This window comes from Brassica rapa, chromosome A02, assembly GCF_000309985.2.
Source record: "Brassica rapa cultivar Chiifu-401-42 chromosome A02, CAAS_Brap_v3.01, whole genome shotgun sequence".
In the NCBI taxonomy this organism is placed as follows: domain Eukaryota; kingdom Viridiplantae; phylum Streptophyta; class Magnoliopsida; order Brassicales; family Brassicaceae; genus Brassica; species Brassica rapa.
This window is the reverse complement of record NC_024796.2, coordinates 3,257,592-3,272,559: the sequence shown is the minus strand read 5'-3', so window position 1 is coordinate 3,272,559 and position 14,968 is coordinate 3,257,592. Positions and strand designations below refer to the sequence as shown.

The 14,968-nt window shown below is 34.8% G+C and overlaps 2 protein-coding genes across 2 annotated transcripts; one reads left to right on the top strand and one right to left on the bottom strand.

Moving 5' to 3' along the window:
* Positions 1 to 19: 19 nt before the first annotated feature.
* Positions 20 to 5,634, bottom strand: LOC103851094 (cyclin-A1-1). Its single transcript, XM_009127924.3, has 8 exons — positions 1,843 to 5,634; positions 1,598 to 1,766; positions 1,305 to 1,519; positions 1,097 to 1,230; positions 927 to 1,002; positions 740 to 816; positions 477 to 660; positions 20 to 385 (listed from the first exon to the last, which is right to left on the bottom strand). The coding sequence occupies exons 1-8, from the start codon at positions 2,059 to 2,061 to the stop codon at positions 179 to 181; spliced, it is 1,281 nt and encodes a 426-aa protein (XP_009126172.1). The 5' UTR covers positions 2,062 to 5,634; the 3' UTR covers positions 20 to 178.
* A 5,959-nt stretch (positions 5,635 to 11,593) lies between these two features.
* LOC103851090 (phytoene synthase, chloroplastic) lies at positions 11,594 to 14,709 on the top strand. The gene is made up of 7 exons (XM_009127923.3): positions 11,594 to 11,852; positions 12,074 to 12,604; positions 12,703 to 12,753; positions 13,434 to 13,606; positions 13,684 to 13,919; positions 14,010 to 14,202; positions 14,307 to 14,709. Exons 2-7 carry the CDS (start codon positions 12,169 to 12,171, stop codon positions 14,466 to 14,468), a joined length of 1,251 nt encoding a protein of 416 aa, XP_009126171.1. The 5' UTR covers positions 11,594 to 11,852; positions 12,074 to 12,168; the 3' UTR covers positions 14,469 to 14,709.
* Positions 14,710 to 14,968: the final 259 nt, after the last annotated feature.

The following is a 14,968-nucleotide window of genomic DNA, read 5'->3' as shown; positions in this document are numbered from 1 at the left end:
GGTGTGGGAATGAGGAGGAAGTTGAACAAAGTCAGATCTCTAATTTATGATGATGCCTTTACTTATAATGGTAGATTACATCATAAGAAAACAACTAAAAAGGAGACAAAGAGATTAACCAAGAACAAAGGACAATCCAACGCAAGATTGGAACAAAGTTAATTTGAAAATTGATCAATCAATACAAGCTGTTCTTGAAGAAATCTGGTGGGATAATTGATGGACAAAACTTCTTTGCCACAAACTTGTATTTGTGTTGACTATACTTGTCCCTTACAGCAGGAAGAGTAGAGACATGAGCGTTACTACACAACCGTTGAAGATCCATAACACACCCTCTCAATTCCATCGCTTCGTACTGCGTATAGTGTCGCAACGTCGAATTCTGATTCACCAAAAGAAACAAAACATTTTTTACTACATGGCGCAGAAGGAAGGAAAGGGACTGTTAGACAAAGAAAGTAATATTTACATACCCATGGTCTTCTTGTTGGGTCTAGAGTATACTTAGCCAAGAAAATTGCAGAAGCAGCAACGAGTGAAGGAGAATGAGAGAGCATTGTGTACTCCAAAAGCGACAGTTCCGCAATGTAGCTGGCCATACACTCTAACTGCATACACGGAGCCTCATGAACCCCCTGGGCAGCCCGAGAAAAGCGTCTGAAAAAGATTCAAGGGGTTAGTAAATATTGTATGATATATATATAGTGAATTATAAGAAGTAATCATCTTTGCTAACCTTAGAAAGCACTTGACTGTTGGGGCTGACATTTCAAACTTCAAGTAATTCAAAACAGCAGATTCCATGTCAAGAACCTGCAAGAAGAGCCAAAAGAAACACATATGCAAACAAAATCAATGATTTTATTTAGTGGATTTTGTAATCATTTATCAAAATCCTGTAAAGAGAAAAAAAAAACACAAACCTCATCCTTGAGATATGTATTATCAGTGATATAACAGAACTCCTCCACTTGTGGTGCACATACCTCTTCATATTTTCTGAAACATTTAAGCAATTTAGTTAGCATCATTAGATTTTGCGTAAGGAAAAAAACAAATCAAGACTGATAAGAACAAAATTCGTTATTCTTACGCTGCTATCATCATACAAGCCACACCAAGCAACTGAAGCTTCTGTCTACTAATCACATTGCCAGATAGATATCTATCAATGTAGTTCACTGTCAGATACAACGTCTCCGGTACAAGCCTATACTCTTCTGATACCTGGAACAAAACAAAAAACTTTTTATCACACATTTGGCAAGAAGATCGACAAAATATCTGAATTTAATTCACACCTCAACAAGCCAATCAACAAGGATTCCGCGCATAGTAGAGTTGACATCTTTCTGAACAGTCGCCATGTAGTCAACGGCAGGCTGCTTCTTTGCCTCGGCGGCACGGAGATGATTGTAGATATCACAAGCAAACGTTGCACAGAGCTGCGGATCCGCATCATCCTTATTGTCGATGTTCATAAACTTATCCTCCTTATTCTCCGTTTCAGACATGACTGCAAGCCAACAAACAAATTCAGAAAAAAAAAACCAAAAAAAATAAAAAAAAAAAAGTAGAGAAAAAAAGACAAGACCATTAGTAGTTGTGTCTGAACTCGGGGTTATGCATAGATTGCTAAATGCCTTCCTCTCGATAGGAACCACTTCTTCTTCACATGTAGACTTTGTCTCACAGGCATTAACGCAAACAGGTTGTGTTGGTGCCGCCAACTTCAATTTCGCAGACTTGTTCGGACAATGTGCCTGTAAGCAAAAATCAAAATCAAAACCAGAATTTAAAAAAAAAAAAAAAAACAAAATTGATCACAGAGGAACTTACGGAATCAGCAGAAGATGAATTAGGGAATATTCGTGAATCCTTCTTTTGATTAGTGATGTTACCCAATGGGGCTCGTTTCTTGGCCACCATAACCGCCGTGTTAGAGATTGGTTTCACTGCCGAAGAAGAAGATGGTGGTGGACCGTGACGTTTCCTCATCGACGATTCCGTCGACGAGGTGAAAGAAGGCCGCCGGTTCTGATTAGTAGTCTTCGACATTTCTCCAAATCCTCGAGAAATTTGAGTTGAGTGAGTGAGAGAGAGATGAGAATTTAAAATGAAGGAATGGTTTTTTGTTTTTTGAATTTATAAGAAACCTCTCCGTTGTTTTGACGGAGCGTAGGCAAAATTTAAATTCCTATGTCTCTGTGACTTATACGAAGAATGCATCCACTCACCTATTTAAGTTAATGCCACGTCACTCATCGGTGTCGGGTATTTTTTTGAATTCGAATCTCAGACGCCGAGAAATGATAAATTCAAATTCGAATTTCAAACGGTCACTTTTTGTGCTTCTCCTCTTTTTCTAAAGTGTATTTTTTTTTTGTGCAAATTTTCTTACCATAAGTGAACTACGATGTGAATTGTGATGCAACTGCTTTTTGTCCTTATGTATAAAATATAGTTGAACTTTTATGGATTTTTTAACTAAAAACTAATTCTAACTAATTACCGATTCAAAAATTCAAATAGAAAGAACGATATTCATATAATCAATAACTTTTCTTTTTTGGTCAAACAATAACTAAAGAAAGATTTTGAGCAGCAGTGTACATGCCAATTACCATTATGTTTTTTTGCTCTTAAAATATGTTGGATGTCAAAGTAAAAAGTTCCTACCATGGTGAAAGTTTTGGATATGAATAGTGAATGTCGACTGTTTCATCTAGTTAGTTGAGAACAATCAATTATGAACAGCACTTCTAATATTTATAAGATCTTCATGCAAACACTTAAAAAAAAACTAATGCTTGATAAATTCACAATATCCTAAAATAATTTTCTTTTGTCAATTTTACATTAAAGTAATATAAATTAACTAAAATCAGTGTGATAATAAATAATATTTTTTAAAATATATTGCAATAATATAAATGGAAACGATTAGTAATTTGGCGGTAACACTCCACAAAAGATTTAAGTTAAACTAATTAGGTAAGGAAAGAGATGGTATGCTTCATATCCAAATTTAAATTGTTATGTTGCAATATAAGAAATATGGGCCATAAGCTAAAGAACATTTTTTTCATACCATTTTTTTTTTCAAAAAACTATTAGACCCTAATTTGGACTACAAAAAAAATCAAAAATTGTAACGGACTCTGTGCAAATGCACTCTCCCAGTACATACACATGATCAGGCTTGCTCCAGAGGCAATTCAGGGTTTTGGAGCTTGTCAATGTCCTGAAGAATCACTCTATCCTCTAGGAGAGATTTTGGCAAATCCTTTAAAACACTTCCACATTTTTCTGCCACCCACTTCCTGACTCGAATCTCATTCTTCACAGATATCTGAGAACCAGGCATAGATGAGGCGCGTAACCGACTTGTCACGCTGGCTCTGTGGGATATGCCACAGCTAGGGGCGAAGGCAGGTTCATAGTTATGTGGGCACGTACACCCATAATAATATTGATATTTATATTTTTCTGTGTAAAATCATCTATTTTTTGTTGTATTAGATGGCAAAAAACTAACTTTGCACCCGTATTAATTCAAGTTCGATGTTCACATGTATCTAAGTTACATTTTTTTAGTAAAAGTGCACCCATTAGATGAATAGTCTAGCTTCGCCCCACAGTCTCAACGTGGATACAAGCGCAAAGATGGCTTACCGTCTTGATGAATGTATAAAGAATCTTTAGGCCATGAAGAAGCTAGAGCGCATAAAGGCTGATCTCTAGAGGAATATATAAAGACCTTGTCGTTTGAATTCTCTTCTAACGTAAACCCATAATGGCCGAGACATGAATGGTGAGATCGAGAAGGATCTGTGTAATCTGAAACGCCAAGCTCTCCTGCCCATCAGAGGAACTGTTCCATGGGTTAGTGCTCTGACTCCATACTTCTTCTTCTTCCTTGGATTGTGATTTTCTCCTTAAACCCTGATTCTTATGGCTTCTTCAGTCAATTGTGAAAAATGCCAAACTGGTTTCACTCGCAATGGATTAATCCGGTTTGGTTCAAATCTAGATTTTTTTTAATGGGCCACTATGTTGGTTTTTGGAGCTATTTGGGTTCGGCCCAATTGGGTGGGGGAATTAAGAGGAAGTTAAAACAAAGTCTGACTTCTAATTGATACCCAGTGGGAAAAAACTTTTGATACCTTTACTAACTAATAACTAGACTACTAGGTATACCTTTACTGGGTTTTCAAAAGAAGAGATATAGGTTTTGCTACATGTCGAGTTTACAATTTCCAACATATATCAATCTTCATCCTTCGGTCATGCAATTTGCATTGATCATTGTGACTTGTAGCACATGTTAGTAAGAAGAAATTGATATCTAGCCTTTGATCAACGAGCAAACAAAAAACTTGCATACACATTTTGGTCACAATGCATTCAATAAAGATACGTATGGTGGAGAAAACAGGTAAACCAAATGACTTTTGAGTGGTACGTATGCGTGGACTATACACAATAAGTACGCGCCAAAGACAAAACAAAACAAGTACAAAGGATCTGCAAGATCAGAGGAAGGAATATTCAGCTTCACACGGCTGAGAACAAAAGTGGTAACTTAGCAACTCTTTTTTGTGGTGTATGTTAAATTATATGTTTTTTCACCACCAACTAAAATGAAAATGTAGTTAATCAACATTCCAAACAATGCATGTCTTTCAATAAAACAAGCAATTCTGCATTTAAATTTATCATGTTATCTGTCCACTTACCATAGTGCTATTATGTTATCTGTCCACTGACCATAACGTTTTAAATGGAAATTAAAATTAAAATAGATAACAATGTCCTAAGTAACCCTTTTTACTAACAATCCATTAAGAAATCTCTTTCTAATAGGTTGTTCGTAACAATTAGCTATTTCATAAAAATGTTGATCAGTGGTAGGTTAAGAAATATTATGTTTAGTTGTAAAATTTACATAATGGATTCGTGTATAATAGTACTATAATAGAACTATCAACTATGGAAGCGTACGTACCACATGACACGTCCAATTAGTGTTTACGTGGTCGACTCACTCTAGATACGTAGCCATTAACGAAGTTTATTATTTCTTACACATTACAACCTTTTCTAGACCATTTTAGAAACTATGAATCTATGAGTGACGTCATCAAAAGTATTTTATACAAAGACAATTTTAATAATTCGTGGGAGGCAAAGAAAGAAAAAAACTTGCAGTGGTAAGCAACACTACGTGTCCAGCCATGTAACCATTAAATGATGACTACGGTCCATTTCTTTGGTATTTTTATAATAAAACCTAACTTATTCAATCTAATTATATTATTGAATAATAGTAGAAAATGATAAATTTCTAGTCTTGGACTAAAATTTTATGGGGCATGAAAGATAACACAAGTTACGAGCACACACGTTTCTAGTAACAACCATGTCTCCCTCACTCGCCAGACAATTCTAGTACGCGAATCGATTGACATGTTGCATAGAATCTCAGTGATTTCCTCGCGAGTTTTCAGCGATAATGACGTAACCTTTTTCTACGACTGTGTGTGTGATGATCAAACAAGCTTCGTCCGCGTTTTACATATCCAAATCCTTGATAAAAAGATTGATGTAATGGATTATTTATGATGTCAATATAAATATATGTTATTATTATTACAGATTTACAGGATTATAGGAACCATGTATAACTACAAAAAAAAACAATCAATTTGATTACGTGAGTAGTCAGTCAGTGACTCAGTGAATACTTTTAGCTTATAGAGTTATTCACCAATGTCACATCGTTAAACCAAAAACGTTTTTCAGCATTCAGCAACGTATGTAACTTACAAGAACGTGTATTTAAGTATTTCACACAAAGATACGGAGGGAAAATACGGACCAAGCTACACAAATCAGAAAGTGAGAGAAAAAAAACCTATAAAAAGTCAGAAAAGGCAAACCTTCTGAAAGCAACGGAGGTTGTCTAGGTAGAGAATAGAGAGAAAGCAAGTTGCCAACGAACGTAGAGAGGAGTGAAGGTGGGACCCATATGCCGACTAATAGGAAATCTAGCATTTTACACTTTATACCACTGGTGTAATGACACGTGGAAAAGCGACGTCGCCCACTTTACCCTTCGGTGCTCCTCCCCACTTGATAAGCTTATCGCTCACTCATTGGCTCTATCGTCCACGTGGCGTCTCGGCTATCTCTCTTTCTGCTTTTCTCATGTCAACACATAATCCTTTGTACCCAAACTGGCATGGCCCCACCCAAACTCGATTGTCCTTTCTACCAAGAAATAATTTTGATAGAGGTTTTAAAATATTTTTTGATAGAGGTTTAAAATTTGTTTTATAATTTCTCTAACTAATGGCGATTGGAGATCTCAGTCTCCGTAATGAAATGTTTAGCTTTTTGCTTTGTTTGACCATATTATATATGTGTCACTTTTAGCTTTATAATTATTTTGTACAAAACCACGCTAACATTTTGTATTAGAAAAAAAAAATGCATTTCTAGTGGTAGTCCACTAAAATAGTGAATTAAAGTTTTCTAAGCAGTCTTTAGCTTTGAAGGTAAAAATACCAGGTCACTTCAAATGTTGGTTTAAACAATTAAAATATATGTAACTAGGATCGGTCCGCGCTACGCGCGGAATATACTTTCGTGTGATGTAACACTTTTTTTGTATGCTTTCGTTGTTTGTGTTTAAAGTTTGGATTTGGAAAAGATATGTATGATAAAAAAAAATTGTTTTTAAGAACTTTTGAAGGGAAGAGGGAGGAGGGATTATATGTGATAAGATTGATTTTGTTCGATTACAATGATTGTTTATATATTAAAAAGTTGCGGCATCTAACATGTCTAGTATGTTGTATGAAGTTTACATGGTCTTGAATATACTTCTAAACTGAGATTAATCTGAATCAACCCACACAAAACATCATTACCAATCTAAGAATAGCCTAACAATGGATTCGAGTTACAATATAATCTCTTCAATATCAATGAAAGTTATTATTCTTTATGTAATCTTGAACACCAATCGATCAACTGAAAACGATCTAGTACCGTAAATTGTAATAAGAATCTTCTCTATTAAAAAAGAAGTACATATTAAAATAAACTTTTACTTCATGTGTTATTTACAAATAATGCCACTGTATTTTAAATTTGGTTTTTAACATTCATTAAGGATAAATTAGAAATATAATTTTAAGACCAATTATAATTATCTTAATATCTAATCCACGTTCTAATCCATTTGAATGTCTGGGTTGGATATTATAAAGAAGATTTTTGTTGATTTCCTTATATTGGGTCACGTTGTGTAAGGAACAAAAGGTGGGATTCAAACTTGAATTATAATTAGTTTGAATTCATTGTTTTCTTTTTAAAATGACTAAATTCTGGAATTTTGTATATGCTCATTCCATCGTTGGTTATTTATTTTTTTTTCATATTTGTTTTTTTTATTTACTACTTCAATTTTTTCTATTCAAATAGAGTCAATAAAATTTACCGCATAAAGTATAACCATTTTATTAATTACTTAATGATTTATTTGATTATTTACATTAATCAATTAAATACATAACATTTCTAAGAAAATAATAATTCATAAAGATATTAATAAAAAAAATCAATTTTAACTAAAAATTTAAAATGTTTGCTATAAAATCAAAGTTATATATTTATAAAATATCCAACTTAACTCTAGTATCAATTAAATCAAATCAAAATTGAATGGGAAATTAGAGTATTTCTTTACCAAAGAATAAATCTTCTGCAATGATTTTGTTTTCTACAGAGAGAAAGCTATATCGCATGATCAACTACTAAATCTATTTTGTTAAATAAACAGGTTTTTTATAACTATTATCTAAACATCTTACTATTTTATATCTTTTTTTGGGGGTCAAATTTGTTATGGTAAGACCTTAATTGGTTTGCATAACTTAAAACCACTCCTGCAAACGTTAAACTTGAACATAATTTATTAGATAGTTTGGAATTAGAAAACCAGATGCAGATCCCAAATATATTATTTAGAAAAACATTGATGCAAAAGCATTATTCAACATAGCAAATAGTGGGTCTAGAGACTTCAGTGTCTTCGCCAATGTCCTCACGATCGTTACCATCAACGCCCACCTTAGTAGAGGCTATGAAATGATCCCATGCATATCGTCTCCATGATCATCATTGCCATCCTGGTAAGACAGACACACATCATATACTACGGAATGAGTGGATTGGAATATAGATTAAAACTTACATGAGCAACATAGTCAGGGAGTGGCAGACTGTCACGCTCGTCGAAGATGCGTGATATAGTGAAGGTTTGATGATTAGCTGTGAAATTGTAACTCCTTACTCTGACTTGGAATGTGTAGGTCTTGCCAATATTGTCTGCAATAATAGGGAGGGGGGGGATCTACTATCCTCTGGGTTATCTTCCTCTCCACCTTATGTGTCCAATGATTCAATTGCAAATGAGTAAAACCATTGTATGAGGAAGTGCTGGATAATGTCATGTCACACAGTAGATTCATACCAACAGATGACCAGCTGCATATGGTTGGAGTTTATGTAATTTCGTCATCTCCCCATCGAAACCAACAAACATAGTTTAAGCAGTCTCATCAGCAATACTCATCTCCACATGGTATCTATAAGACAGTTGAAGTTATTTAAAAGTTTGTTAATTTTTGATGTGTGTGTGGAACATCATGGCAATTTAGTAAGAAGATCAAGTTGGATATTTTGATATACCGGAGGAAACCAACAATGTTTGTGTTATAAGATGAGACAGCATTATTGAATCCAGTGACTTTTCCTGTGCAGAGAAACTCAATTTCCTACAGTTTAAATTAACAGAATCGCATAAGAGGTTTAAAAATATAAAATACTAAAGGTTCAAATTTTTTTTTGCAACCTGAGGCTGGGCAGTGATGATAAAGTCGTTTAGTTCAGCTATGGTCATAGGCTCAATCTTGGCATAGCCCCTTAACAATTTAGTTGTTGATGTGTTCCCAGTGTCATCGGAGAGCAGCCTATAATGATGGACAGTGACACGTGAGAGTGTGTTTTGGATAAGTAAATAACAAACCGAATGTGGAAATATCAATGTAAGAAATACCAAATACTTACTTGTAAAGGTAACCAAAACAGAGAATACGTGAGAGAGTGCCTCCTATAATTTTGGGATTTATGCTCGTTGCTACAACAACTCTGAGATCACCTCGTAAGCCTTCCAGGTGGCTGTGAAACGATGCAGCTTGTGAGTCGATCATACTTAATGTCACAACACATCACTGCCAAGGGAAACACAGAGTAATGAATGGTCAACATGTATTTTTTTTTTTTTTTGTCAACATGTATTTCTAAAACAGGTTGTCAATAATTATAAAAAATGGTGAGAAGCTCAAAATGAATTAGATATTGACCTGTCTATTTTCACAGTCGCCATACTATGATCTTTTCCTTGTGGAGGGTCACTGAGAATACTCTTAACAGCAGTGACCTCAGCGACAATGTCTGCAAGAAGATTAACATTTAAATATCTTTAATGTTTCCCTGGAAGTTGTGTGTTGGTGTTGGCAAAGTCAAACAGCTCACTGTGATCATTGAACCTGAAGCGTTCTTGTGGAATTGCGGCAACGGGTTCGGTTATCTCATCCAAATTGGTTGAATCATTGAACCGAATCAATAGAGGAGAGCCGGACAGTCTGAAATTCTGATTGCACTGAGTCGCATCAAATCCGCTCAAGGAGTACATGGAACCAGCCTTAAAAAGTTGATTCTAGGTGGGGAGACGGTGGATGTTGAGGGTGGCTCATCAGGAACTCCTGAAAATAGGAAAAAAACGAAATCATATTCAACAAATAGATTCAAATCCATCTCTAAATGAAGAAAAAAAAATTGAAATCATAATTTTGATAACTCTGAGTTACACCAGTCGTGTATTTAAGAAACGACGATGAATATGAGTTAGATTAACGGAATCACCTGAGCGTCGAGGAGAAGAATGTCAACACCCATTAGCTCGCCACCGCATTTGAGATTCCTAGCTTCAAAAATCTGAGACGTCCAACCCCCACAGTGGAAGAACAACCACCGACTTTCAAATCGAAGAATATGACATGAGTTGGCTATAATACTGAAAATATATTTTTTTTTTTTGCTAAAAACTGAAAAGAAGTTTCTCTTGTAAGATTAGTAACATGGTGAGGATGATGTTCATGGGATGGAAACTGACCTTTTAATAGGTTGAGTTCCACCGGAGAGATAAGAAGCATTGAATGACTGAATCATGGTTTGCTTGGGTCGAAAGTGTGAAGAAGGTTGTTAATGGCGACGGAGGACTTCATCCTGTAACGAATCAGGGGAGATGAACCGCAGACGAACCGTCAGAAACGGAGATCGACAGATATTCCAGAACTTCCATTGTATTTTACCCTTTTTCGTGCTTGAGAAAAGTAAGTACCCTAATCTACGGTTGACATCATCGAAGAAGAAAAGCGTGAAAACGTCGTCACATTGTCTGTAGAACTTTTAAGCCCAAAAGTTTAAGCTTATTAACATAAGAAACAAAAACAATAACATTAAAGCTCATTGGCATCTCCGTACAAAAAATTAAGAGAATTAGCCACGTGTCGCTCTCTCCTTTCTCTATTTGTTGCGCTGGCAGCCTAAAAAGAGAGTTGCCTTCTTCTTTATGTTATAAGATTATTTACTAGATTTTGACCCGCGCTTTCAAAGCGCGGATTTATTTTTGTTTTTTTTTTTCAATTGAAAAATATTTAGTAAATGTCACATTTTCATATATTTGTGTTTTATTTTGTAAAAGACTTAAAAATTTTATCTTTATTTATCGTATTGCATTTTAAATGACTATTTATGTTAAAAAAAATTAAACTTTATTTTTTTAATAAATTAAGTTGGTATAACTCTGATAAATTAATTTTATTATGGGGTTAATATTTTAATTAAAAAATTATATACTATTAATAAAGATTTATACTTTTCAATAAAATAATTCAATTATTTTTATGAATGCTTAAATTATATTAAGAAAAGAAAAAAATAATAATTAAGAATAGTTGAAAAAAATTATTTGAAGTTAGACTCAATGACCCAAAAGAAAAAAAAAGTGAGAATTGAATCTGATTTTTTAATAGGCCCAAATGGCCCAAGAGAGATTTGATTTGGGCTGGATCCAAAAATAATGACCCAATATAAATTTGTTATTAATATTACTTAATTGCCCTTAATGAAACATGCAATGTTAGTGAAAGAAACATGCCCCTAAGGTAATTATGACAATAGGATCCTGCTTTAATAGTATAGATATGAATAACTGAAATATCAATTACAGAGCTCCTAATATAGAATTATAGATTATACAGTCAAATAATTAGTCAAATACAGTATGGAATAGTAACAGTTTAAAAAAAAATCAAAAATCAATTAAATAATGGAAACAAATCTGGCCAAAATGGAGAAAAGGGATTAAAAAGCTTATGGAAGATTTAAATCGGGATCTTTCTATGAAAACAATAAATGTTTGATACACATGACAGGAGTCACTCGATAGACTCGGAGACACTTTAAACTTTTGTATTTATTCTAGCTTCTCATTAAATCCACAAAGAAAGAAAAAAAAAAAGACAGAGAGGGAAAAGAAGAAGAAGAGATTTGAGTGGGTGAGATTGTTTGTGAGATAGAGGAAGAAGACACATCTTCTACTTGTGTGTCTAGTGTAGTGTGTTATACTTATATTACAGTAAGCGTTGTAATACAAACGTCTCGAAAACTTCCGGTTCTTTTCTCCTCCTCCTCCTTCTTAGAGAGACCAAAAGGTATGATTTTGCTTCCATCACTTGTGTTTTAATTAAGGTTACTCTCTCGTACTATGTTTCTACTGTTCTGAAAGTATGTTCATTTTGCTTTTGAAACATCTTCCCGTTACCTCTTTGTCTATTTGGTAGAGATTGAGTCTTTTCTCGCATTTTTATAGAGAATCAGAGATCTCGAATTCTCATCAACTCGTTTTTTTTTGTTGTATTAATCCATTTTGCAGGAAAGCATTCATCTTTACCAGTTTGATCCAAAATCAAAATCTGAGTTTCACCGCAAAGTTTGGATCTTTCCATCTCTCTGTCAAGAACTTTGAGTATGTCTTCTGTAGCAGTGTTATGGGTTGCTCCCTCTTCTCCAAATCCAGACTCAATGACCAATTCTGGGTTGGTAAGGGTTCTAGAGTCTTCTAGATTGCTTTCTCCTTGTCTGAATCAGAGACTCAACACTGGCAAGAGGAGTTCTTCTTCTTCTGTAATGAGCTGCAGAAGGGGAAGAAGTAGTGTTGTGTCTTCAAGCTTAGTAGCAAGTCCTGCCGCAGGAGAGATAACCCTCTCATCTGAAGAGAAGGTTTACAATGTCGTGTTGAAACAAGCAGCTTTGGTGAACAAACAGCTTAGGGACCTTGATGATGTGAAGAAGCCACAAGATATTGTTCTTCCTGGGACTACTACTGGGAGTTTGAGTTTGTTGGGTGAAGCTTACGATCGTTGCGGCGAAGTTTGCGCTGAATATGCTAAAACGTTTTATCTCGGTTAGCATCTTCTTCTTCTCCTCCTCTTCATTGGCTTTTGGCATGTAGTGGATCACTGTTCGTTTGTTTTCTGAGTGTTCTTATGGTTTTTGCTGTAGGAACTTTGCTTATGACACCTGAGAGGCGAAAGGCCATTTGGGCTATCTATGGTGAGTTACTACTACTGTTTTAGAGTATATATCTGCATTGTCATCATTGATTTGAATTCTAAATGATGCTCAAAGTACATTGAAAATGAAGTTTATATCTAATCCCAAGACATTGAAACTTGCACTCATGTAACATAATACTTCTCTAGTTGGTTTGTGTGTTACCTTGAAGTACTAAGAGCACCCGCAATGGGAATCCTTAAGGGTAAATTCTTAGAGAAAAAATAATTAAATAATCGATAGACCCCACCAAAAGCTAAGGATTCAATCCTTAAAATTCTTAAATAAGGACTCTTTCTTAGTGAATCCTTGCACTATTTGCGGGTCCCAACGACATGTGGCGACCAGCAATTGGTTGATATTTATATTTTTTATCTAAAAAATAAAAAATAAATAATAATACTTAAAAAATCAAAATACACTTTTTCTAAGGACTCCACTTAGAATAACACCATTGCGGGTGCTCTAAGCATCCAAGTTTGGTACCCTTTTAAGATTTAAGACCCAAAGATAATGAATTAGCTTAGTTACTAATATGGGTTTTCAATGGGCTTTTAAGGCCCAATTATCTTAAACACTGAAGATTACTCATGCTGAAGAATGTTAGCTCATGACCGTTGTTTACTTTTATGTTTGGTTGTTCTTGGTTTGTTGATTATACTCTCTTTCTTTGTGTGCAGTTTGGTGTAGAAGAACTGATGAGCTCGTAGATGGGCCTAATGCGTCACACATAACTCCCATGGCGTTGGATAGATGGGAAGCAAGGTTAGAAGATCTCTTCCGTGGCCGTCCTTTCGATATGCTTGACGCTGCTTTAGCTGACACAGTTGCTAGATACCCTGTAGATATTCAGGTCAGCCTCTCTCTTCATCATTTCAAAGGTCACACACCTCATAAAGATTTGTTCTAATGTTTTTATTTGTCTTGCAGCCATTTAGAGACATGGTAGAAGGAATGAGAATGGATCTGAGGAAGTCTAGATACACGAACTTTGATGATCTCTACCTTTACTGCTACTATGTAGCCGGAACCGTAGGTCTGATGAGCGTTCCGGTTATGGGGATCGATCCCAAGTCCAAAGCAACGACCGAGAGTGTTTACAACGCTGCCTTGGCCCTTGGTATAGCTAATCAGCTTACCAACATACTCAGAGACGTTGGCGAAGAGTGAGTCTTCCTTTTTCTATACTCTCAAGATTCACAACCTGTTTCTTGATTCGTGTCTCATTCTTGAACTGGTTTTGCTCTCTCTTTTAGTGCGAGAAGAGGAAGAGTTTATCTGCCGCAAGATGAACTAGCTCAGGCTGGTCTCTCAGATGAAGACATATTCGCTGGAAAAGTCACTGATAAATGGAGAAACTTCATGAAAATGCAGCTTAAGCGAGCAAGAATGTTCTTTGATGAAGCTGAGAAAGGTGTTACTGAGCTAGACGCAGCTAGCAGATGGCCGGTAAGTGTCTCAATACAAGTTTGTTTATTTTTCACTTTTCCCCCAGAACTTTGTTTTCGATCGATTTAACCCTGAAAGACTTTGCTGTTTGATTTTTTTTTCAGGTGTGGGCCTCGCTCCTATTGTACAGGAGGATATTGGACGAGATTGAAGCGAATGATTACAACAACTTTACAAAGAGAGCTTATGTTGGGAAAGCCAAGAAGATTGCAGCTCTCCCATTAGCTTATGCTAAATCAATACTAAAGGCTTCAAGTTCAAGATAAATGATAGAGAAGCAAGAGGATCAACCTAAGAGGGTTTTTGTGATATAAGTAAAAACATAGGGTCGAATTTATGATGTTAAGTTAACTAATATTTACATATAATGGGGGGAAATAATTTTTTATGATGTTTAATTATTTTTCTCCATGTAAAGAAAAAGTAAATTACTTTTCTTTTATTTCTCTTGGGTAATGAAGAAATAGGAATATTTTGGTTGGTGGATATGAAGTTTTTTTTAAATTATGTTATTACAAACTATTAAAATATTACAAACGATTATATAACCGACAATTCTATGTTGTAGAAGATTAACATTTGACTATACTTTTTGAAACACTTTATGGGATTTAGGTTTTTGTAAGCATCTTTTTATTAATTTACATAATATATTTTACGAAATTTGAAACTTACAATTTTCTGATTAAAATAATTAATGAATCCTTAGTAAAATCACCGACATGAAAATAAGTTATTAAATTAGAAAGACAGGAACATATAGATT